Below are 26355 nucleotides of genomic sequence, written 5' to 3' on the forward strand. Positions count from 1 at the left end.
TTTGTTTTTATCGCACGTAAGAGTGAAGTGAGTGGAATTCGATTTGGAAGACGTAGGGTTGATGCGCCTGTGAATAGTACAACATTTCATGTGTCAACAGATGTGCATTATGAGTCATTATTTGAAAATCAAGAAGACACGGACAAATTAAGCAAATATTCCTAAGGAATCAGAATGTTTTGATTTAATTAAATTATATGGATACCTAAAGTAAAATCGTTAGTAAATATGAACAAAAATTGCGCGCAAAATTAGATCGATTCAGGCTCACTTTCAGTTGCTGGCGGACTGACCAGCTTAATTGACACATCAGTTATATTTGCCATCTTGGATGACATGTCAATTTGAGGACACATCAGTAAGGGATATTAATGTCTGACGAAATTTCTGTACAAGGCCAGACATGCTGCCAGATAGGTAATGAATTTTCCCTTAAATAGGGGATGTTCTTGTTGATGCTGCAATTTTGTTTCTTGTTTGTGTAGGACGTGAATGGCGTGATATATAACTGAACTAATGTTAATCCCTTAAAATAGACTTTTCAAAAAATTCGAGGATACCAAGATTATGCACAATCAACAGCTCAATTATCTTATTCAACCTATAAATAGGGACTTAGGTAAGTCACAAAAATAACTTCACAACATACCTTCATAACTTGATTTTACCTGTTCAATTCACTCAACTTGCTAACCTGACAAATCTCTTATTTTCATATGCACCCCACACATTTTTTATGTATTTCATCATTAGCCTACTCATTCTTGCATATTTCCAACATATTCTTTCTTTATCTTTTTTCAAAATAAATACTAATTTAAATATCAGACTACTCCATATTTTACAAATTAATCCTCCAAAAATTTTAAAATCCTCAACTAAATCCCTTGATGTTTTCTAATATTATTAGACTCATGTAAGCATCATTTACTACTCAAAAACTCCAAATCACCACATTCAAATAGTTCCCACACAAATGAAATGATCCTAAGTTGAACTAACAAAGAAATTTCTACGATAAATTGAGCAACCCCAAACCGGCTCACGCCCATTCCAAGAGCCGTTTTTTTTTGTTAGCTGTAACGTAGTTTCCGTGTTCAAATTGAACAAGTAGAGGGCAGAAGCAAAAGGAAAGTCCCAGAACCCCCTCCCCCCTCCTCTTCTTTTAATTCCAATTTATTTATTTATTTTTTTTAAAAAGTTCTTTTAATTCCATTTTCACAAAAATAAAAATATTTCCGACAACACACATTAGTAATTAAGTTTTATATTTATGAGTAAATTATAACAAACTTCTTTTAAATTTGCTATAATTATAAATATTCTATTTTTATTTAAAAAATTACTAATATCCTCTTACAATGAGCCGTCACAAGAGGACATATGTTAAGACATTTGTACTTTGTCAAATAACGAGAGTGTATTTATAATTATGATAAACTTTAGAATAATTCGTTGTAATTTACCCATTTATATCTACCACAAATTCGTTACCATTTCATCATTTTCCGACCTCAAATCCTTTAATTTCTTCTTAAATAAATATTTCTTTTAAGAATAATTTAATAAAATAATAAATAAATATACCCCTTGGTTTTTTTTTTTTTTTTTTTTTTAAAATTTTTTGACAAACATTCAAACAGCTTTCCTAGGAAGAATAGAAGTATATTATATCGTCTCCAAAGGAACATGTGATAGGCAGCCAACACCGTGCTGCATGTCGTCGCATTGCACCCAGATCAGGATCACGGAGCCCATTGGCAGTTGGCTGCCCCAGTTGTACCTCCCCCTCCAACTCCCACTTGCACCCTCAAAGATGAAAAACCAAATCCAAATTGGTTTTCCCAAGGCTCACCTATTCAATCATCTCCTCTATTTCAATCAAGTCCGAATACATTATTATTTAAATTATTATTAAATTAAAAAATTGTGCTTATAATTTAATTTAATTATTGATCTAATTAAATTTAAATAAATATTAATTGAATCAAATATGAGTATCAAATTTAATTGAAACGAAAAAGTATTTTGATAAATTTATTTCAATAATGAATTATGCAAATGCAAGGCTTGTGGTTGTGTGGTGTGTATATATAAATAAAAAGTCAAATGTCAACATTGATCACATTTAAATTTAAATTCAATGCAAACACCTGTCTTGTTTGTTAATATATAAATATTAATTAAAAAGTTTAATATTTGAATAAATTAATAACATGTAGTAGATCATGATAGTCCATTTTTAATCTTACCATTTAAATATAAGGACGTGTGGCAATACATTAATCCACTTTGATCCGACCGAGATCGCGGGTCGCGCTTGATGTCGTCCCTCTCTACTCTGACGGATCCGATATATCCTGAAAACAGAACAAACTTTACCTAGCCGGATTAGGAACCGGCGTAGATACTCCGACGCTCAAGTCAGTATTGAGAATTTTATACGGTAAAAGAAATATCAAAGATTATGAAAAGTGAAATATAAAAGCCAGACCAACCCTTTTTTCTCTCTTCCTTCTTCTTTTTATACTGATCCCGTTTCGTGTCTTCTGCACGATCCTAATGCCCGCTTCCACGACCGGTCATCTCGCGATCGTGGCCCACCTTTTTCGGGTATAAGATTGCCCTTCACCGTCTCTGAGATTATCCACGTGAGTAATAGGTTTAATCTCTACTTTTATGCCTTTATCTCTACCCTTCATACTAAGGGTATATTAGTCTTTTATTATTTTCCCTCATCACACTTTATGCTAATATATTAACATCCTTGACAACATCATATTCATAATAATTTTTTTTATAAAAATGATAATTATATTATTATATTAATATTGAAATTAAATTATAAAATATATCAATTTATTAAAGAATTATAACAAAAATTACACGAATATTGACACTAATAGTGAGATTTAAACCCATAATATTAATTGAAAACTGTTTCTTTCTCTTTTCTTTGGTCGGAGCGAGTCAAAAATGACCAACAATCTCAGGACAGTACACGATGCCACGTATGCACAACGCTTAGGTGGACAATGGCCTGGGAAACTACAACCGAATCAAAATCTGCTACTACGCTTTATGCTTCTACTAATATGCAACCGAGTGCACAATAATTTGAAATAAGATCTCGTAACATCAAAATATATTAAAATTTCGTAAATTATGCAATTAATCTAACTCAAAACATTTGAAATAAGTTAAAATAACAGTACAACTGGTGTTCGATCAATAGTACATAAAGAAAGATGTAATTCATTACTTTTATTTTGAAGTTAAAATTTCACAATCAAAAGATTGTCAGTTTCGAATTTTACGAATGTAAGTATTCAGTCTACTTTTTAATAGTGGTATGTTGTTTCTTTGTTTACTTTAATTTATTAATTTATTTTAAAATATTGATGTATTACATACCAAATATTGTAATAATTGTATATTGGTTGATTTAGAACTATCAATATATTTTTATAAAAAGTTTTAAAAAAAATTGGGTTTTCTCTTAGTTATGTTGATTAGATCCTTTGAAAGAATTTCATGATAGGTACTTTGTAAAAATCAAGAAAACAATTGTGGCTAAAAAGATAATAATAACTGTTGTTTGAGGGAATTTAAATTATATTTATTTTATGTATCATGTGAAGAATTTAAATTATTATTATAATTTGGGTCAATTTCAGTTATCATATCTGAAATATTCACCCCACATCAATTATCCCCCTAAATATTAAAACCTAAAAGGAAAAAAAAAAAGACCCTGTCTTTGCTTTTTAAGTTTGAAAAGTCCATTTTAACCTTACAAAAATTGCTTTGTGAAAAAAAAAAAAGATTTTTAAAATGACAAATCACCATTTTAGTTTGATTTGTTTATCGAGTTGTTTATATTTGTGGCTCATTTTATATTAGTCTTACTTATTTATCAAACAAAGTTCAAAACAAATTATATATGCATAAAATTACCATATTTATATAATTATCATATATATAAATATATTATAAATATGTATTAATTTTATATCTTTTTATTAGTTCATCGGGCCTTTTAGTTTTATTAATGATATATTTGTTTAAGTTTAATATATATATGTATAAACTTATTTTAATTTAATTTTGTAAATGAATAAAATTAAAATAAAATGAACTTCAATTATTTTAGAATTATTTTTACAGTAATAAAACGATTGAACAAACGAGCCGTCATCCAATTCATCTTTGATTTAATTAGAATTTTGAGTAAAAGTCGAACTTAACAATTTAATTTAAAAAAAAAAGTGAGATGTGGTGCAGTAATAATCTAATTATTTTTTTTTAAAAAAAAAGAAGAATAAAACATGCGTGGCAGCATATAATTACCCTAAAGGCCAGGATTGGTACCTTCCCTAGTCTGGCCTCCACGGAAAAGATGACGAAAAATGGAAACTCCCATCGCATCGACCTCGACCTGCTCCTCCTCCCCTGCTTTCTAATTGCGGTGCTCTACTTCCTATATATATCACCCGCCTACTCACACGCTTTCCTGCATCTATATTCTATCATTATATTATAACCGCTCTATCGCTTTACCCTTATCTCTAGTATTTTTATTCATTCTTTCTCGGGGTTTTCGTCCATATACAAATGGCTACTTCCACCCTCACCGGTTTGTTGAACCATGTCGCCGCTATATTCCCTTCTCGCCGTGCCATATCTGTCTCCGGAAAGTTCGATCTCACCCATGCACGACTCAATCAGCTTGTGGAATATGCCGCCGCTCAGCTTCTCGCCGCTGGCGTTAAGCCTGGCGACGTCGTCGCGCTTACCTTCCCCAACACCGTTGAGGTGAGTTTTGTCATTTTTGTTCGATTGGTTCGTGGATGAATTTTTTCTCTGTTGAATACGGATTAATTAATTGAACTTGGGGAAGTTTTTAGTGATCTACGAGGGAGGAAATGTGATTTTTCCTTGTTTTTCACGCTCTGTTTGGTGTTCGCAATCTGTTTCAATTGCATGTTCTTTTGACATAGCAACGGTTTCGATGAAACGACATCATTTTGACTCATTGAATTTTTTTTGTTATTTATTTAATTCTGTTGCAGTTTGTTGTAATGTTTTTGGCTGTGATACGAGTCCGAGCGACGGCAGCGCCGCTGAACGCTGCGTACACTTTTGACGAATTCGAGTTCTATTTGTCGGACTCAGAATCGAAACTTTTGCTCACTTCAAAAGAAGGCAACGAGCCTGCTCAAGCCGCGGCAGCGAAGCTCAACATTCCTCATCTCTCAGCCACCCTGCCAACGGCCGATTCAGACATCATATTGTCTCCAACTCAGTCAAATTTTGACACTGACACGCTCGCTAAACTCACTAACGACCCATCCGACGCGGCACTCTTCCTCCACACATCCGGCACCACAAGCCGACCCAAAGGCGTGCCGTTGACTCAGCAGAATCTGTACTCATCGGTGCAAAATATAAAATCTGTGTATAAAATAACTGAATCAGACTCTACTGTGATTGTTCTGCCATTGTTTCACGTGCACGGCTTGTTAGCCGGTTTATTGAGCTCACTTGGCGCCGGAGCCGCCGTGGCTCTTCCTGCCGCCGGGAGATTCTCAGCTTCCACTTTTTGGTCCGATATGAATAAGTACAAAGCCACCTGGTACACGGCGGTGCCAACAATCCATCAAATCATACTCGATCGCCACCTCAGCAGCCCCGAACCCGTTTACCCGAAGCTTCGGTTCATCCGAAGCTGCAGTGCGTCTTTGGCGCCTGCGATTATGTCTCGGTTAGAGGAGGCATTTGGTGCGCCAGTTTTGGAGGCGTACGCTATGACGGAGGCTACACACTTGATGGCGTCAAATCCGTTGCCCGAGGACGGCCCACATAAGCCTGGGTCGGTTGGTAAACCGGTGGGTCAGGAGATGGCTGTATTAGATGAGAATGGAGTTGTCCAAGGTGCTAATTCGAATGGCGAGGTCTGCATAAGGGGCCCGAATGTGACAAAAGGGTACAAGAATAACCCGGAGGCCAATAAATCAGCTTTCCAGTTCGGGTGGTTTCATACAGGAGACTTGGGGTTCTTTGATTCAGATGGATATTTGCATCTTGTTGGCAGAATCAAGGAATTGATCAATCGCGGAGGTAATCTTCTGTGAATAACGCTACCCCTTTGCTTTCTTTGCATTTGTAGTATTTTTCTGTATCATATTACGCTAAAATTCATCAAGTTAATGAGATTCACACCTTATCATGTTTATCACTTGATCTGATTGGCATCTAACCTTCAGTGGATTAGCCAAACTCAGTGCATTAGCATCCTAAAATTCCTTGGGCAGCGAGAGCATTACGTGTTATATTCCATGTTAAAATTCCAATTGATTTGTGCAGTTGCATATGTTCTAGTACTAGAGCACCTACTTTTTATTTGTCTTTTAATTAATTCACTCCTTAACTCCCATTTCTTTGGGCCGTATACCAAATGGCTCAGGAGGTTGGCATCCACCAGTTCAAGTGCATGTGATCTGTTACTAGGTTCATGAAGTTGGCCCCGCTGGATTCTGATCTTTTGATCGGTGAATCTTAATTGTCATCTTTCTCTGATTTCCACAATAGTTCTTTACTAGGCTCCACGGCAGTCCATTCAGTGAAAGCTCACGGCCATAGCATGCACAATAGTTGTCCACAAGAATCCTTCTCATTTGTAAAATTACTGGAAGTTGAACTGTTTTTGAGAGAGTTGTTCTCGCTGGACTTTCCTTTTCCAGAAAAATAGACAGGAACTAATAATAAATGCAACGAACTTATGTTTGGAAAACTCTGTTTTCAAATTTGAGGTGCATGTAGTCCTTTTATGATAGCGCAACTTGCCTAATAGTCCAAACAAGTTACATCCACCTGGTATACACCTTGTTAGCCATGAGTGATCGAAACTTTCTCTACCACAATTATTTCGACTTTAGATGGATTTCAATTGCAAATTAAAATTCTCCACAATTGCAGGGGAAAAGATATCACCAATCGAAGTTGATGCTGTCCTATTGTCACATCCTGATATTGCTCAAGCTGTTGCATTCGGCGTTCCGGATGATAAATATGGAGAAGAAGTAAGAAAATCCTTTCTTTTCTCTCATTGTCGTTATTGGTCATGCATATCCTCTCTATTTACTTGTCTCGTGTTCATTGGAAATTAAAAATGTGTGGTCACCACAGGCTTAGTTAGTCTCTTGAACGGACATTTTGTTGAATTTTAGTTGGATGACGAATTTAATGATGCTTTTACTGGTTCTCACTCGCACAAGAAAGCTGTGACACACTATCCACTGGGAAAAAAGTCACAGTCAGAGGTAAAAGGGATCATTTATGGTTATGATGTTGATATTTTCCTATCAACCATTGTGAGTGCCGGGAGAAAACCAAAGTTTATCCTACCGCATTCAGAGATATACTTAGTTGTTTAATCTGTTGAGTTGCACATACTTTGTCATCGAGGGCCAGAAATTTGTGCTTTTTGATTGTACTACTTTCTTTCTTATATGCTCTCAACACTTAGGACTAGCATGTATTAAAAGTTAATCTCATTATTATGTCATTATAATTGATTGTTTTGTTATTCCTATGTATTCAGATAAACTGTGCGGTTATTCCCAGAGAAGGCTCAAACCTTGACGAGGCAGAGGTTGCTAGGTTCTGCAAGAAAAATCTTGCTGCTTTCAAGGTTCCAAAGAAGGTTTTTATCACTGATTCACTCCCTAAAACTGCTACTGGGAAAATCCAGCGGCGAATTGTGTCGGAGCACTTCCTTGCACAGATATCTACTGCTAAGGTCCCCAAGTTTGGAGCCTAAACTGCTGGTTTTGAAGGAAACGAGAAAATCTGTCGTCGTTATACCTACCAGATGAATGGCTTCTAAATAAAATTATCAAGATTTTACACCTGGGGACGGAAAGTATATTATAGTGGTCCAGAGACTAGACTTTTTAAGTCTGAAGCAATTGAAGGTTTTTTACTTTGGTCGTCAAGGGATTTTCTGATACGTAGCACATCATTCTTTAATCAGTTTAATGCTGCAGTTGGTTAACCCTGTAACCAAAATAGTCTCGTCACTGGAATTCTACATGTTGAATTCCGGAATTGTGTTTAAGGCAGAAGCAAATAGTATTTTACTTTCTTTCAGCACGCTTAAACACTGTTTTGGTCATTTTAGAGTCAAGTGGAGGTTCCCTAGAGAACTGTAGTTATATAGCGTGGGCTATTCACTTCTAAGTATTGTTCAAGTTCCAAAATATCAGACGATTTCAACATATCCAAGCACAGAACAGATCATAACCAAAAATTCATTAACATCTCAAGCTAAAAGATGTATGTAGACCTAATAGAATCAATTGAACATCCAACACAACTCTAGGAGATAAAACCACAGCAAATATGAGACATGCCAAGCAGGCAATGATATGAAACCCAATCCCCAAAGAACCATTTGACAGCAACATGAAACAGTTTAAACACAAAGAAACAGTCAAATTACAACATAAAGGTCAAATTTAAGCTTCCTCCTGCTCCTCTTCATCTTCATAATCATAGCCTTCCTCATCAGCTGTTGCATCTTGGTACTGTTGGTACTCAGAAACTAAATCATTCATGTTACTCTCTGCTTCAGTGAACTCCATCTCGTCCATACCTTCTCCTGTGTACCAATGCAAGAAAGCCTTTCTCCTGAACATGGCTGTGAACTGTTCACTGACCCTTCTGAACATTTCCTGGATCGAGGTGGAGTTACCAATGAATGTAGACGCCATCTTCAACCCAGTTGGTGGAATATCACATACAGTAGACTTGACATTATTGGGAATCCACTCAACAAAGTAAGATGAGTTCTTGTTCTGAACATTGATCATCTGCTCATCAACCTCCTTTGTGCTCATCTTGCCACGGAACATGGCTGAAGCCGTCAAGTATCGCCCATGGCGAGGATCAGCGGCACACATCATGTTCTTTGCATCCCACATTTGTTGTGTAAGTTCAGGAACAGTTAGGGCTCTGTATTGCTGTGACCCACGAGATGTGAGTGGAGCAAACCCAACCATGAAGAAGTGCAGTCTAGGGAATGGAATAAGATTGACAGCAAGCTTGCGAAGATCTGAATTCAGCTGACCAGGGAAACGGAGACAGCAGGTCACACCGCTCATGGTGGCAGAAATCAGATGGTTGAGATCTCCAACTGATCAAAGAATTAATCAAGTCTCAGTAATCAATTATAGGATTTACAAATTCACAGGCCACATACTTCCAGGATCCTATGAATCCTGATACAGATGGCAGTATGGCATGAAAGTAAATAAATCTAATAAACAGCTAAGAGTAAAAAAAGAGCAACTTACAGCTTGGGGTGGTGAGTTTTAGGGTTCGGAAGCAAATGTCATAGAGTGCTTCATTATCCAACACCATACACTCATCAGCGTTCTCAACAAGCTGGTGAACAGAGAGGGTAGCATTGTAGGGTTCAACAACAGTGTCTGACACTTTAGGAGATGGGAAGACAGAAAACGTAAGCATCATGCGGTCTGGGTACTCTTCCCTGATTTTAGAAATTAGAAGAGTTCCCATTCCGGATCCAGTTCCACCTCCCAATGAGTGGCACACCTGGAAACCTGAGAAACAACAAAAGAAGAAACCATTTTACCATTTGAAACAAAAGAAGAGTACATGTAAATGGCACTTCATTCCCTCTCTCAGAAATGTTATCAACTTGTAGCTTGCTTAGGGTGATGTACACACAGAGAAAATCTAGAAAACATACATGAATCCTTATACTCACAATCTTAGTTCATTTTTGGGGAAACAGGGGACTTATATTTAGATAAAAATGAGGAGCCAAAAAGTTTATACTAACATGTTAGAATAATCACAAGGGACATTAAATTTTACATGGATATTTCTAAGCAAATTAAATCAAATACATGACAGTCACTGGAACAAGACATCCCTCGTCAGAAGACCATAACGTCATGGTACTCCATTTAGATTGAGTTTTCATACTCTGAAACTACACCTAATGAATATGAAAAGTACAAGCAGCTTTTCTCATAGCATCATAACTGCAACTAATTCATCTGAAAAACCAAACGCAGACCTAAAATTAAATACCGAACCATCATAGCAGAACAGCGGAAAATCACTAAACTCGCTAGCAGTGACTTAAGGCCATCAGATCTACAAATATCACGCTGTAAATAACAATAAAAATCACCTTAATGCATACTACTGCAGATCTAAGTTAGAAAATGCAACAGATACTGAACTTAAATCGAGAGATCCACTCAGTTGACCAAGGAAATAATAGCAAACACAAAAACTCTAAGCATCATGACAGTAGAATAGAAAAGCATCAATACCTTGTAAGCAATCACAGTTCTCCGCCTCTTTCCTAACAACATCGAGCACGGAATCAATCAACTCCGCTCCCTCTGTATAATGCCCCTTCGCCCAGTTATTCCCTGCACCAGACTGCCCGAAAACGAAGTTATCGGGCCTGAAAATCTGCCCATACGGGCCAGATCTGACACTATCCATCGTACCGGGCTCCAAATCCATGAGCACGGCGCGTGGAACGAATCTCCCGCAGCTGGCTTCATTGTAGTAGACATTCACCCGCTCAAGCTGCAGATCGTTGTCGCCGTTGTACCTTCCGGTGGAATCTATTCCGTGCTCCGCGCACACCACCTCCCAAAACTTTGCTCCGATCTGGTTGCCACATTGGCCACCCTGGATGTGCAGGATTTCACGCATTTTTCAAAGTTGAACGTTGGAGAAGATATGTAGATACAGAATGTGGGAGCGAGACAGAGAGGGTTAGGGTTTGGTGGAGGTGCGTGTACGAGTGTGAGTGAAGTGAAACATGGAGAGTTTATATAGGAGGGGGGATTTTCCAGTGGGAATATTTTGAATTTTGAATTTTGAAAAAATTTGAAAATTGTTGGGAAGAAGTGGGTGAGGACTCTATGCTCACGCTCTGTTGGGGAGGGTGAATACGACGCGCTAATCACGTGGGAGGTTGGAGGAAGATGGCACGTGAGTGAGTGGAGGGGCATGTGAGTGTTTATATGGGTGAGTTGTAGATCTAAGGTGGCCATTTTTTATTTCAATAAATAATTCAGAAATACATAGAAGACTCTACCGATAACGGCTATTTTTTCTTGGTATAAGTGGTAGTCAAGAGTAGTTAATAGCTTATTGGGTGTGCGCTCATTCAATTTTTTTATTTCAAATTTGTTGTATTTTTTTTAATTAATATATATTATATAAAAAAAGTATGTTATATTTTTGGATAAATTATAACAAATTTTTACAATATTTGGCTAATTATAAATACCCTGTTAATAATTTTTTGAATTTGACAGTCGTCTAACAACAAACTCAACCTGTTGTTCCCGATAGGGTTTCATCCATTTTTATGGTGAGTTTATGCATTTTGAATTATGAATTATAGTTTTATTTATTTTTTAAATTTTTTCTGGGACCAAATGGATAATTTTTTTTTATTTTTTCGTCCACCTTATCTATTTTTTTTACAATTATTCAATTTTTTTTAAAAGAATAGATCATAAAAATAAAATTGACAATTCAAAAATTCAATCCAATGCATACATTATTTAATCGAATATCAAGAAAATATTCATAATTTATCAAATAATGAAAAAATACTCGTGATTACGTCAAATTTCAAGAGACCTCATTGCTATTTATTCTATTTTTTTTAAGAAAATATTTATACAAATGATATATACTATTCCATGCATATATTATAAAGTAAACTATACAATCAATATTTAAATTCAAATTATACATTGTTTCCTATACTGACGGGGTAAATAGGTGATTAATTTAAACTGAATTTGGCCAAATTAAATTTAATCACATGAAAGTTGCATTACATTTATTAATTTGCTATTACAGAACAAAAGAAATATAATGATATTAATCTCATCTCATATACATATATATTACACTATATATATTTTTATTTATAAGTATAAAAATGTACATGTGAATGTTAAATAAAGGGTAGATTATAAAATTTATGTAATACTTTTGTTGAAGTCTGTATTTTTCATCCAAACCCTAAATAAGTGAGGTTATGTGTAAATAGGGAATTTCAAAAGAAGTGCAAATATAATTTCAAAACTTCATTAAGAAAAAGTGTAATTTTATATTTTTATAGTGAGATTAAGTGTAATAAAAACCTAAAATCAATGTAATTTAAGTAAGTTAGCTGTGCGTTATGGATCTAGTGATGAACCATTTATTGAATTTACAAGCAAGTGGGTGATAGGCCAATGTCCTACTGCTGTTGCAAGAAAAAGCAAGTAGGCCCATGCTATTCACTTAGACTTGCTTGCACTCTAAGGTGACAAAAGCTGAGGTTATGGGTAACAAGGAATTTGTTCAGTTTGCCAGGGAAAAAGAAGCAACCGAATCATCAACTCTGCTCATCATTATCATACCTTCAATGTAAAGCAAGGAATGCAAAGTCTTCTATTGGTGATCATGTTATGACAAATTTCCAATTTTCCTGATTTGATGCCATAACAAATTAAAACATAATCGATATCTACTTTCCAACAAAAATTTAAGAGAATTATGCGTTTTTTATCATTTGGGTTACGTAATATAAAGAATTCAAGAAAAAAAAAGATAGAAAAAATTTTAATTTCTTAACAGATGGTTAATGAAGTCTTTTACCCTTGTATCATTGCCAGATTTTTATTTTTTGTTTATACTGTATTTTAGGTTTCACTCGTCAGTTAATTATACAAACATCCACAAAACATGTCAACATTATTTTATACATATACTTTTTAAAGATAATTTCTGTAATTATACAAAAAAAATAGATGATTTGCGTAAACGAATCATCAGTAAAGAGATGTAAATGTAATTATCACAAATAAATAATACATGCATGATAGAAGAGAAGGGACTTTAAAGCAAATTAGGGTAGACATTTAATCTGCTTAGCTGGAGTAGAGGACAATTATTAAAATCTTGGAAGAAGATTACAAACAATAATGCACAGTATTACAATTAACCAAACAAGACTGTTATACTACAGATCAATATATGCAGTAGCTACCAAGATGAGAATCATAAGTGCTCTGAATTTCAATCTCAAAGGATGAAATTGAGAATGGTATTTCAGTAAGCACGCTCTTTTATGATATCCAAGCTCATTTCACTGGGATCTGTTGCTTGTAATTCAACTTGAATCCCGTCTAGCTCTCTCTTGAACCTGTCCTTTGAGCTTGCGTACACCATCTTCATCCTCACGCTTGATGAATCTGGTGACCTAAAACCTCATAAACCCATACCTTAGTCATATAAAATCACTTCCTTTTAATTAGGGTTAATTGCACTTAGGCTCCCTCTCGAAATTATACTTTCTAATAAAAAAAATTTCAAAGTTATGCTTACATGCCTTCCAATAAATTCACTTTTTATACATAAACCCATTTCATTAGGATTTGGACGAAAAACATTGACGTTTGAAAAAAAAAAATTACTTAACGAATGGGAACAGGTGTGAACAAGAATTTTTCGGAGGTGGTGTAAGTGTAGTTTCAAAACTTTTTTGATGAAAAATATAATTTCATATGTTCAAACGGAGTAAGTGCAATTAACTCTTTGAAATAACTTAAAGAAACATTATTGCATTATATCTTAAAGTCTTATATCTGCACCTTAGAGAAGTCAAATTCATGAGTTTCTTCACACACACTAACAACAATCATCATATTACGTGGGAATTAGAACCCGTGTAAAGTAACTTTTTGGATGCTAATTTTGACACTTCAATTCACATATATATGAAAAACTTTCAAAAACGAAAAAGCAGATAGATTACACTGACAAACTTCTCTAATGTTGTGTAAGTGAGCATTTTGGATTGACAATAAACAGATGATTCAATATGTCGCATATGTGTGAAGTTCAATTTTCTCAACAAAATGTGCAACAAAGTAAGAGCAAACGCATACTTAGTAGCATAATTGATTCAATAGATCAAACTGACCAGGCAATGAAGAAAATCTTGCTCTTCTGGCAATTTTCGTTGGTGATGAAGTCGAAATCAAAGACAGCGTAACGACACTCATCAGAAGGGAGAGCGCGTGTGAAATCATTATAGTTTTGACCAGGCTCGCCAAGCTTCTCCACCACCACCTGTTGTTCCTGGATCTTGAAGATGATGAAACGATAGTTCCTCTTTGCTTTTAATTCTTGGAACTTGAGCTTACACTCATCTTGCACGGCCATTCCAGACGCCGAATTCGCCTGTCCACACCTACATCATCAACACGACACGAAAATTCCTTCCCAGAAAAAGAACACAAATTTTATTTGTGATGTTCACAGTAAACATTTTCTGATCCGATTTTCAAATAACAACTACCTTCTCCAATTCTACACCTTAATTTTTTTCAAGTCTACACCATTTTCCAGGAAATGCTTGAAAACCAAAGTAAACCAGCAATGTTTCTTCTCAAATGAAAAACTTCGCAACTAAATTCATCATAAAACATTCTTATTTCCACCCATCATTGGAAGGCATCATCTCAAAATATTTTCAGAAAGTATTTCCACAAAATAACAATGCAGATGACTCCAAATATAGTGGGAGTTGGTCATTCTGGGCCGAAATTGAAAATGAAAAACAACCAAACAAGGCATAAAGTTTACCCAACAGTTAAAACCATACTTCTCTAGAAATACAAGGCAGATGAATTTTGACATGAAATGCATATATCTCAAAATTTCTACGTCGCTTACCATTTTTCAGGAAAGAAATATGAAAGGTCTTATCGATCATTCCAGATGCGATCAAAGGCCACAAGCCATTTTCGTAAAAATTTTCAATTGAAGTATTAAGATCATAATGGGGGGGGGGGGGGCGACAAATTTGTGATAAACACAAAGAAAAGCAATAATGCAGAAACCAAATAATCATCAAACAGATAATGTATTACCATTTTGTCTTCGGATTAGGGAGAGAAAGAGCAGCAGAAATGATTAGAAAAAAGGAAAAATGGAGAAAGGAATAATCGCAAAGGAATAAGGAAGAAGAGAAGTATTTTTAAAAGAGAGAAAATTGCGGGGGAAGAAGACAGAAATAAAGGGTCAAGGATCGTCCAACGCCTTCCTCGGTTCCTATTTCTCCTAACCATAACCATAACTATAACCAACTCCTCGGTTCTTCCCTCCCATTCTTTGTTTAAAATGTTGGTACCACTCGAACTCATAACTTCTTAATTGTTAGACAAAGGGGACCAACCTTATTTAGGTCTTGTTTGGGTGAAACAAACAATTCTAGGGATGCAATTTTTTCTTATATTAAGTGAATTTGGCACACGACTTTGATTAAAATATGCAATTTCAAGATTATTATTATTATTTTCTAATAATATGGATTGGAAACAGTAATTTTAGATTTGATTTGTTTAAGAAAAATCCCACATTTTGTTTGATAATGGTTGCTTTGCTATAATATGAAAGTGAAATTATTAATTATTCACCGCGCTGCGATTAAAATTATGTGTTGATACATTGGGTGGCTTCCCAACAACATAAATAAACATTGAATCAGTGCAATAAAGATGGATATGAATGAAGCTGGTAATAGAAATGCCAGCAGCAAGTTAGTCTTCTTTTGAAACAAAAGTTACATATTGGGGCAAAAAATATATCTGGAATATAACTTGGTACTACAAGGCTCCCAACAAATCGTATAAAAAAACTTACAGTATACCACTATGAAGTATCAAAATTGTCAAGCAACAAAATTAACAACTTTGGGTCCCTGTTTTTTGTTGGTCTTTACATCTTTGTCCTTTTCGTCGAGTGGAACAACAGATATAAAGTCGTCTTCAAGGTCATCCCCACTGGCGAACTTGATGACTCGGTTAGGCCGTTCTTGAACTTCAACTGTTCACATAAAAGGGCTCTTGCATTAGCTACCAGCCAAAATGATATGTATAATTTACGGGCATCAGCGTTTCTTAACTACTTAGTTATTCTAACAGCAAAATCAAGAAAAAGCAATGTGAGATTACAAGATTGATCAATCATACCAGCTGCATCAGAAGTTCTGCTGCGTTTATTAGGACAATCTCTGGCTAGGTGCGTTACACCACCACAAACTTTACAGCATCCGCCCTACAAATGATTTCATGTTAAATGTCGGATTATAACATGGCCAAGCTGGCGGCGTTGGTGTTACAACGCAGTATAGCTGTTTATTCTACTCATATGAAACTCTATCCTAGTACGAGAACATTCAGCAACCGTGGACTTTAAGGAGCATTCCAGGAACGATGTATGTTTGTATGTTGTCTTTGATTTTCATTTTTATTTTTGTACATATTTCACAATTTGTCTTGTATGTTTCCAATAGCTTTCGCCGAGCTCATTGTTTTTTCAATATTGATTCTTTCCACTCCAGTTGACGTTGGTAGGTGCATAAACTTCTAGGTACACCATGGAGGTGTTTATCACCTTATGTAGAACAATTAAGTCCTGTGTGACAATGACTTGCAGCTATACATGCATATAAGCAAACCAGCTATTCGGAGTCATCCAACAAGGTTGACTTAAGTAACTTGATGAACTATGCAGTTATTGACTTGAGAGGCAGAGACACAGGGTGGTTTAATGTATATTTGAGTAGAAAATGCAATTCTAAACTAATATAAGAGCCGGATTAAACTTATGAAGGTATAAGACAATGTACCTTTGGATAAATTCCATGGGTATTCTTGGGACAGTTTTTACTCAAGTGCCCAGATTCTTTACATATAAAGCAACTAGCATATCTCGTTCCTCCTGCACCACAAAATATCAAAGCCAAATGAGAATTTCAGAAAATATTTGGTGGGAATAAGGATACAGAATACAGGAGGAGAAAAGAATTTATAAAATCATGATCTATAAAACATTTCAAATAATCAATTTTAAGCAAATCCTGAGGCTGGATTTTTTTGGCGAATGGCAATGCTACTCTTTTACATTATTTAAGTCACTAGATAACCTTCAATGACTAAACCTGTCTAGTTTATTATCAATTAGCTTGTAGAGTTGAATCTCCTGGTCAAAGCTCTCCTTTTATTTATTCCTCTACTAGAAGCTAGACATGCCAAATAAATCTCCAAGGCAACACCAGTCCCGATTAATCCCAGAAGTAGGGCTGAAAAAATAATCAAACTCCTCAATATTCGACTCGAAATTGATTGGTGAAATTCATTTGTGCTCAATCCGTTAATTTTACAAACCAAACTTGAACAATGTTTTGTTTGACAAATTTTTAGGCTCGGTTCGAGCTCGATTCAGTTAGAAATAATAAAATATATTTTAAAACATCAAACTATTCGAGGTCGACTTACATTCAATGTAACTAAAGCTCGTTCAAACTCGTTCTGATCATTAATGAAACCAAGCTCAAACGCAATTTTTCAAGCTCGATCGAACAAACCCAAATAACAATGCGTTCAACTTGATTCGATTAATTTACAATCCTAACCAAATGTAGCTCTTACCATTTCATTTTAGAATAACTCGTCAAAATGGCATCATTGTCTGGTTTTTAGCCATCATTTTCTCTTAGAAATTTGGTTTGACAAGCACAAGGCCTAGTTAGTAAAACATCAGAGAATTCTCCTGTAATGAGAAACTCATAGGAGCAATATGGTGTCGTCAACAGAAATACCCTGCCATTAGGCAATGGGACTTGCAAAGCAGTATCTAATAACCAGAATATGGTATACAGAAAGACGAACAGATATAATGCAGCATACATTATTAAATATAAATGGGGTAGATAAATTACCATCTTGAAGAGGTTGAGGGCAATTAGACAGGGAATGCCCCATTTCTCCACAATTATAACACAATTTCTTGTCCATTGACTCATTGTTTTTGTTGGGGCAGTTCTTAAGACTGTGGCCGCGTTGTCGACAGAACAAACAGATCTACAAACATGTTGTCAACCACAAGACAACCATTATCAAAACTAGAGAATTGCTCTTCCACAGTAACTAGCAAATTCTAACAACTGCGCGTAATCAGTAACTTCAATAAAATGGTCACTCTTCATCACAAAAAGCAATTCTCAATCTTCAAGAAAATTCATGCAAAAAATAAGTAAAATTTCCCAGACTCTTATTCAACTAAGCAAAAGGCAAATGCATGAATTTAAGATGCTGGCCCAAATATAAAACGTCTTTTGCTAAATAAAATGCTAAAGCCCAATATATTCCTGTTATTCACAAAAATCAGTGGAATACTGACAGACAGTTTAAAAGACAAAAACATAAAAGAACAGGTTTTCTTCATACAATTCCAGCTCAATCTTTTTTCTGGTTTAGTCACAAAAAGGTGCATTAACATCCAAAAATCATCCGCAAATCGAACCTTGTTCCTTTCCCATTCAGATTTCTTGGGGCAATTCTTGGCAATATGGTCCGGCGCTTTGCATATATAGCAGCTCTCACCAGGTTTCATCCCAGCAACCCTAAGTGGATGCTTCTTGTATGACGATTTCTTGGGCTTGTTGGGATCACTTGAATCCGATTTCTTGCGCTTGAACTTGCTGTTCTTCTTCTTCTTCTTGCTGGGTTCTTTCGGCGGCGTCGGGAAAAGCTCCGGGTGTTCTTCTTTATAGCGTTTTCTGGCCAATCTTTGCCTTTTACTCACCATTTGTCTTTCTCCTTCTGCTCCTTTCGCTTCTTTTCGTTGCTGTAAAATTCAAAAATAGAGGCGAATGGACATGGGCAGATTACAGCTGATGCTCAGAGATGCAGGGTTTTGGGTATAACTGGAAAAGAATGCTTAGTTCTGCGCTTTTGCTCGTGGAGTAACACGCTTTTTCTTTGCGACTAATGTCTATAAGTTCAGCGTTTTAACGGGGCGCAGATTTTACAAGGGCTCAAGCCTCAATGTAATTACTGTTAATGGGCTCGAAAGAAGTTGGGCCGAGTCGACGTTGGATATAAGAGTCCCCTAATGCATTTACCAGATTGTAAATACTCCAGTAAATAAAGCAAATTATTATATATTTTATTTAACTTTTCATTTTTTGTTAGAACTAGTTATACTTAGGCTTTTTTTAAAAACATAAAATTATAATTTTTTGAAGTTTCGAAATTACATATTTTTTAAAATTTTCTATTTATACCTGATTCAATTTTATTATAGTTCAGACGGAAAATGCTGATAATATTAAATAAATTTTTAAGTTTGCCTATTATTTAATATTTATATTTATATTTTTGTACTTATAAAAGGATAAATGTAATGTGTTTATAAAGGGATAAGGTACCAGATGTAAATATTGAATTTTCGAAAAAGACGTAAGTATAATTTTAAAAAAAAAATTAGCAGAAAATATAATTTCTCATTTTTCAGAAGAATTTATATATAACTAGCCCTTTTTGTTATTTTATAATTATTTTAAAAAAAAATTATGCAATTTCTACGCTCCACTATCAATTGACGTGTGAAAATGTTTCGAGGGTATAACAATAACTTAAACTTCGTTAGATGATCGAACAGTCATGATGCACCATGTGACATTAAAATTTCGATTTTGACCTGAGGTTCAACACTCTTGCCCCATCAAGTTCGGATCTTCTATTTTAAATTAATATTTCATCTTATATTCTACTTTAGATGATCCAACAATCGTGAGATCCACAAGATTTATTTCAAAAAAATTTACGAAATTTGGCATCAGAACAATCAAAATTGACTAATGTCAAAAAATTTACACGACTATTTTGCGATCCTTAAAAAAATAAAGGAAAAAAAAAAGGTAAAATCGCAAGGATAATGTGATTTATTCCGACAACTTTTGCAGAATTTGGTAACGAAAGAACTAAAATCACGAAATATAAAAAAGTTATAAAACTATTTTGCAACTTTAAATAAAAATGTCAAAGTGCATTGCCAACTAACCAAACCAAGAAATATATTTAAGCCTTTCTACAAAACCTTCTATCTCTGCTGATCCTGAACCTTCTCCCAGTACTTCTGTTCCCCCAACTCAACTTGCTTTATTGAAGCCTGTTTTCTCTCAATAAGTTGCTTAAGAGCAGAAGGTTCCAAGGGAGAAGGCATCGAGCACGGGCTCGATTCTTTTGGACTCTTCACCATGGAATCGAGCATGAATGTTTTCTCCAATCCTTGTGCATGGCAAGCCATCGCCTCCGAACAGAGCTCTACTGCTTTCGGAGGTATTTTAGGCTTGTATCTCAATAGCTTTGAGTATTCACTTAAGAGATGGAACATGTAATCGTAAACGAAATCCATCTTCAGATCATTTTGGACGAAGCTGCTCGCTGCCGTTCCTAGTTCTTGAGCCTGCCTTCACAAAGGGAAAGTGATGAATGGCAACTACTGACTAATCATAATGCACCTAATGTTACATGCATACTTGCTAATCTTGGAAAATATGTTAGCATATACCTTTTCTTTGTGGTTGTTGCCCCAATCAACAGCAAATTTAATTGATCGACATTTATCTTCTGCCTTTATCGGCCAGTAATGCTGCATCGGCACCAAACTTCTTGTAAAGAAATCATAGTAGTCTGGTGTTACCAACAGCGTGACGGAGTCACAGGCAAGAATGTATTTCTCACTGACGGACCATGCAGATCCTTCGATGTAAATTTTGTATCTTTATATCATGGGAAGAAAAATTAGCCTAATGCAGAAAATACATTTACGAATAACAGAAACGTGGACTTGCTGAAACTGAGTTCAGTTGATGATTACCTATGGGTACATTGCTTTGCCAAGTCTGATTGTTTAAAACCTTCCTCTATCTCTTTGTCCCAATCCTGAAAGCATTGCCAAACATCTTATAACAGCTCTCAATGCATTGATCGTGCATAAAGTGCGTTTTAGCATTTTCTTGTCGCGCTTAAATATCGCAATTTGCATCAAAGATAGTCCTCAAGTGCATATTGCATTACAACATCAGAATAAAAAGAACAGTAATAACATGAGCAACGTTATTACTCTGCACAAAATACGTTCCGCTCAATAAAGTCACCTTTACCGTGCTTACGACATCCAAGAACTAGTCGTACCTGCTTGTAAACTCGAGCATTCCAATCTTGTTTTTCAGATACATTACACTTGAGAAGATCCACTCTTTTCTCAGCCACTTTAGGATTACCTTTCCAGAAAGCGTAAGGTTCCCTGTCCATCCATCTTAGCTTCTTGTTCCCTTCGTTTAGGTCGCCCATTAATTGTTCCCATGGCTTTATGTTGGTCTCAGGCCTAAAATCGGATAAAACAACTTGAGTTGCTGCACAAGATTGAAGATGATCTACAAGTTAGAGTACAATGAGTTTCTTACCAACCCCAGAAAGACCAGTCCGGGAAAGCAATATCAAATGTTTGATTATTCCCACAATAACGGAACAACGGTGGTGGCTTTAGTGCATTCAGCCCCTGATAGTCACTCGACTTGATCACAGGCCAGTCCACACAGTCAAACATCAAATCCAAATCAGGCACCTTACCGGGGTACCGTCTTAGTAGCTGCAGAATGCCCCATAATGTGAAAACGTCTCTTGTTTGGAACGACTTCACATAAGTCTCCAAATAAGCCCTCCCATTCAAGATCACTAACCTGAAATTTGCAGTTCTATTAGCTCTCACAACCATTTCCTCAGTTATGCCTGTGTCTTTCCAGGGTCGTAAATCTTCATGGATCCAATGGAAGTAATGAGGGCAGGACAGAAGAATTGATGAACTTCGTGGTCTGATTGTTGGTAAAGCTGATGGATAATAATTTGCCGGGCATGTTTTTGTCTGATTAGTGGAAGAACAGTCAAGTGGGATTTCTATTATTTTTGTTGGCAACTCTTTGTTTACCTTCATAGAGAAGATTAATAAAAAGAGATATTACACTACTGATATCAGAGAACTAATAACCAAATTAAACTACGCAAATCAATTCAAACAAGAACACAACAGCCCTTCTTTAACTCTATCTGCTACGCCGTGAGTCATGTAATAAGACCACATAGTTTCTGCCTTGAAGCTGTTGACAGCCATAACCGACACGATCTTCGACAACATAAGACAGCATTCAGATCGCAAACAACGTTGTATTGTACATTTGTTACTTAGACCATGAAAAATACTGTATTAACTGTTACAAACTGCAATCCTCCGTTCCATTAATCCGATTTAATATTGCTAGTTTACATTCAAACTTCTATGTTACAACAATTTAACCAGAAAGCACAAACATCATTACTCACTATCAATTCCTACATAGTAAACTTCAGTTCTCTTTTACCGTAAACTAGCTGTTTTTAGTAAATTAGTCTGAGAAAAACTTACAGAAACAGATATGTCAAGAATCGAGGTGGATAAATATGCGCCAACCACCAGAAGGCAGGTGAAAAAGGCGAACGTGTATCTTGTGTGAGGCTTATTCCAATTGCATTGATGCCGAAACGATTCAGCCAAACGCCTGTAACTTCCCTGCATGCTCTCTGCTAATATGTTACTCTTATCACTTCAAGACTTGCAGTGTTGAATGCTTGAATCCCCTCAAACTTAATCAAACCTTCACCTTCAACTCTAAATAGACCAATGTAAGGATTCTGCTTCTATATTGTTTTCAAGAACTAAGTTAACAAGCAGTATATGAAACCATATATTTTCTACTTTTAAGTTTGATCATCAAACGAAAATTCCATTCAAGATCAAAGGGCACTCTTTTTTTCTTTTTCTCCAATTATCATTCAACTTTTAGATGTTAATCTTGCATATAAATCTTGTTTGATTAAAGAGATTATTCAGATTGATGAAGAACCTCATGCTAGTCAACAATGAAACATGCCCATACACATCTGATTTCCACATCCACACAAAATCAACCCCTCAATCCAATTCCATAGTCGAAAAAAGCTGGTCGCCCCTCCCAACCTTTTTCTCTTCTGAAGGAAAGTATATTTTCCTATTTAAATGCAACATAGAAGCAGAACCAAGCCCCTTCAATCCACGTCCAACATATATCCATGCACAAGTCCACTTGCAAAAACTGGGTATTTTCATCTCAAAAGTGAAGAAATTTAATGAATATGGGACGGGATAAAAGATAATAATCAAGAACAGAAAAGGAAAATTTGATCAGTCACCTAAAGTAGATTCTGTCCCTTTTCTGCCTGCCTGCTGCTGCCTGTCAAGACGACATCTTTTCCTAATCCTTTTCCTTATTTTCTTTTCTTTCTCTCTGTTGTTTGGGGTGTCAAAGTTTTGGGTACTCTGTTGCATCCAAACAAGAACGCAAAAGAAAAAAGACAAGTCATAAACTAAAAATAGTGGAAATTTTAATTCGTTTGGCTCCACTCGAATCAATTATATAATAAGTATTATACATTTTGATTTTCAGAAATAATGATCATAATTGTATCAAACTCTAATTAATTCGTTCAACCAAACTTGAATAAGAATTTTTCTGAAAATAGTTACCTAAAATACCATAATTCAGACAAAAAAAAAAAAAAGGGTGAAATTACAATTTCGTAAGACTTATTCACAACTATCCAACCATGAGACTCGGAATGATTTGAAATACTTAATAGAGAAGTGGTTTCAAAATTTTGAGATGGTCACCGCATCTCATTTGATTTCATATGATATTATATTAAATAATTATCTCATTTAAAATTTGAGACCGTTAATAAAAATAATTATTTAATAGTAAATATATTAACGGATGAGTTACAAATAAATAGCTAAAAGATTTTATTAAATCAAACCCTAGGTCTGGTGTATCATGAGTGATGAGAATACTCATTATTGAATGATTTTTTTTTAGACGTATGTAACCACTATTATTGCAATTTATTCATTATCCCTAACCAAAGGCTCTCTTTCTTTATAAATATTTCAGAGTAATTTTTTAATAATTTATTTAATTATTTTTTTTGCTGGTTAATTTTATTTTTTATTTTTTTCTTCCTAATTCTGACTTATTATGGATGGATTCTAATCCAACCATCTCTGAATTATTATGACAATGCTGTTCATATTCCAAATAAACTCTCCTGATCAAAATTTCACCGAGAAAATTGTCATTTATATCCTTGAATTTGATTGAAAAACGTCAATCCATTGATCAAAAAGAAAATTAAAAAAAAGAAGTGCAAAACGAAAAAAGGGGCAGAATAAGAAATTCAGCTTTTCTTTTTCTTTTTTTGTTTGATAGAAACAGTAAACGATAATTACATATTACATTAATATTAATAAACTACAAATATATTTTAATACAATATTATACAATAAATTCACTATAAGTGAGGTAAATATTCATCATGGACATATTGTACTTTTGGTTCTATATGATAGGTATTGTACTTTTGGTACCATATAAGTGTTGTACTTTTGGTCTCATATAATAGGTGTTGTATTTTTGGTCTCATATGATTGGTGTTGTACTTTTGGCCCCACATGCTAGGTGTTGTACTTTTAGTTCCACATTTTTTCAATCTTAGAATATTCGATTCAATAAAATAAAATATTTTAGTATTTTCGGTCTCATAAGATAAGAATTGTAGCACATTTGGTGCTAAAAGATAAACAATTATAGCATTTTTTATCCCAAATACTGTAATTTTTAGCCTGTAGACCATATGTGCTAAGCTTGTAATTTGTAGAACTAAAAGTACAGCATACTCTCTCATGTGAGATAAAAAATATAATTTTATAAACTCATTTTAAATTAGACAAACACCCACACATCTAATAAAACTCCTACAATTTATACCTGCAACTTACCTGATTTAGAAAAGTGCCTTCAATTGCTTAAAAAGAAAAATAAAAAAGTACCTTCAAGATAATCCAACTATCCATACTGCTCAAAAGCAACATGAGATCAGAAAGTAAACCAAAATCCAAAATATTATGAATACATGGGATGGTTAACAGAAAGCAATTAGCGCTGGGTTAGCTTTGTATTTACTAAGGCATTTCAGCAAAAGCCCAAGCGAAAAGAAACATAAATCACACAAGACACCCCAACCTTTAACAAAGTTAGCATAAAAACTTGTAATAGATTTTTTGATTACTTCATTAAACTTATCTCTCTTCCAAAAAGTTAAAGCTAGTGTTTCCTTCCAGTAAAGGAATCATGCACTTTCTAAAGAAGAGCCACAGGAACAGCTGTGCCATTTATCAAGCAACACCATATATTCAACAACTTATAGGCCTAATATCCTGGTTTGTCCAATACCAAAACCACATTAGTAGGAAACTGTTACCACTCAAATATGTATGAAACTGCCCATAAGTACCTGAAGGAAGAAAAATAACAGAAACTTGGGCAGGTGAATGATTAGTTCTTTACCTAATAAACAGTAAGCCACATGGAAGCACAAGTATGAGTCAACCATTAGCTACAACATATATAACTGATTAATTGTTCCTGAGCAAAAGAACCACTCTCCCTCTTGCATGCGAGTACAAAAAAATAAAGGTGATGCTTCAGATCGTAACCACCCAAGGCATTTATAAGATTTTATCAATCCTCCACTCTTTTTCTCTCACTATATCCCCTCTAGTAAAGTAAATCAACCCGAGACCACTCTTGCTAACGAGATATATTGAAAGGAAAAAGGAAGAGGGACAATGCACTCTGTCTTGTCCTGTTATTGCTCTTCGTTTCAAAAAATACTCTTTCATATCGGGTAAACAAAAATGAGAATACACTATGTATCCACACAAAAATATTACAAACGACATAAATAGACCACAAAGACACTCAATATCCGTAATGAGCATAAAATGTTGCAAAATTATGGTGACATTCTGCACGAGACAAAGGCTTGTGAAGATAGAAATGAAAACTTAGAAATTGAAAGAGAATGGCAAATGTAACAAGACGCAGATGACATTCGTTGGCACAGAAGATAAAAGCAACGCCTCACTTCTTCTATGTTCAAAATCGAAAAAAAATACGTTCTACACTGACACATACACACACACACACCTCACACGCACACACCACACACATACACACACACCCCACACGCACACACACACACACACACACACACACACACACAAAAGACGCACAGACAAGGAGGGGGCATCATTTCACAAAAGTTCTCTGATAAAATTGAAAAAAAAATGCAGTAGCTGATTAGAACATATAAAAATATATTCCATGGCATCATGATCTCAACAGAGACCTGCTACACCAGATCATCATTTTCAAAAAGTTGATCCAGAAATAAGATAATATTAATCACAAAAATTATTGCCCTAATATAGTTACATATATAAAACACACTGTGAAATGTTGCAGCCTTC

General features: G+C 35.1%; 5 protein-coding genes across 6 annotated transcripts; 1 reads left to right on the forward strand and 4 right to left on the reverse strand.

Annotated features, from left to right (window-relative positions):
• Positions 1–4408: 4408 nt before the first annotated feature.
• On the forward strand, positions 4409–8151 carry AAE3 (AMP-dependent synthetase and ligase family protein). The gene is made up of 4 exons (XM_011077860.3): positions 4409–4815; positions 5073–6120; positions 6979–7082; positions 7604–8151. The coding sequence occupies exons 1-4, from the start codon at positions 4615–4617 to the stop codon at positions 7820–7822; spliced, it is 1572 nt and encodes a 523-aa protein (XP_011076162.1). The 5' UTR covers positions 4409–4614; the 3' UTR covers positions 7823–8151.
• Positions 8152–8296: 145 nt separating this feature from the next.
• Positions 8297–10869, reverse strand: LOC105160474 (tubulin beta-1 chain). Its single transcript, XM_011077861.3, has 3 exons — positions 10371–10869; positions 9357–9626; positions 8297–9196 (listed from the first exon to the last, which is right to left on the reverse strand). The coding sequence occupies exons 1-3, from the start codon at positions 10762–10764 to the stop codon at positions 8520–8522; spliced, it is 1341 nt and encodes a 446-aa protein (XP_011076163.1). The 5' UTR covers positions 10765–10869; the 3' UTR covers positions 8297–8519.
• A 2140-nt stretch (positions 10870–13009) lies between these two features.
• On the reverse strand, positions 13010–15224 carry LOC148788477 (actin-depolymerizing factor 7-like). 2 transcript variants are annotated; one of them, XM_088879932.1, is made up of 3 exons: positions 14997–15224; positions 14045–14304; positions 13010–13321 (listed from the first exon to the last, which is right to left on the reverse strand). In XM_088879932.1, exons 1-3 carry the CDS (start codon positions 14997–14999, stop codon positions 13171–13173), a joined length of 414 nt encoding a protein of 137 aa, XP_088736058.1. In that variant the 5' UTR covers positions 15000–15224; the 3' UTR covers positions 13010–13170. The 2 variants fall into 2 exon arrangements, with proteins under 2 accessions (XP_088736058.1, XP_088736059.1); XM_088879933.1 differs by lacking the exon at positions 14997–15224 and adding an exon at positions 14800–14901.
• Positions 15225–15630: 406 nt separating this feature from the next.
• On the reverse strand, positions 15631–18883 carry LOC105160705 (VASCULAR-RELATED NAC-DOMAIN 6). Its single transcript, XM_020693496.2, has 5 exons — positions 18433–18883; positions 17849–17990; positions 16757–16848; positions 16098–16182; positions 15631–15951 (listed from the first exon to the last, which is right to left on the reverse strand). Exons 1-5 carry the CDS (start codon positions 18715–18717, stop codon positions 15797–15799), a joined length of 759 nt encoding a protein of 252 aa, XP_020549155.2. The 5' UTR covers positions 18718–18883; the 3' UTR covers positions 15631–15796.
• Positions 18884–19856: 973 nt separating this feature from the next.
• Positions 19857–23300, reverse strand: LOC105160475 (O-glucosyltransferase rumi-like protein (DUF821)). The gene is made up of 7 exons (XM_011077862.3): positions 23181–23300; positions 22378–22620; positions 21383–21903; positions 21111–21303; positions 20794–20858; positions 20485–20695; positions 19857–20379 (listed from the first exon to the last, which is right to left on the reverse strand). Exons 2-7 carry the CDS (start codon positions 22525–22527, stop codon positions 20014–20016), a joined length of 1506 nt encoding a protein of 501 aa, XP_011076164.1. The 5' UTR covers positions 22528–22620; positions 23181–23300; the 3' UTR covers positions 19857–20013.
• Between the last annotated feature and the right edge of the window lie 3055 nt (positions 23301–26355).

The sequence above is a fragment of the Sesamum indicum genome, linkage group LG4 (genome assembly GCF_026168435.1).
Source record: "Sesamum indicum cultivar Baizhima isolate 11 linkage group LG4, ASM2616843v1, whole genome shotgun sequence".
In the NCBI taxonomy this organism is placed as follows: domain Eukaryota; kingdom Viridiplantae; phylum Streptophyta; class Magnoliopsida; order Lamiales; family Pedaliaceae; genus Sesamum; species Sesamum indicum.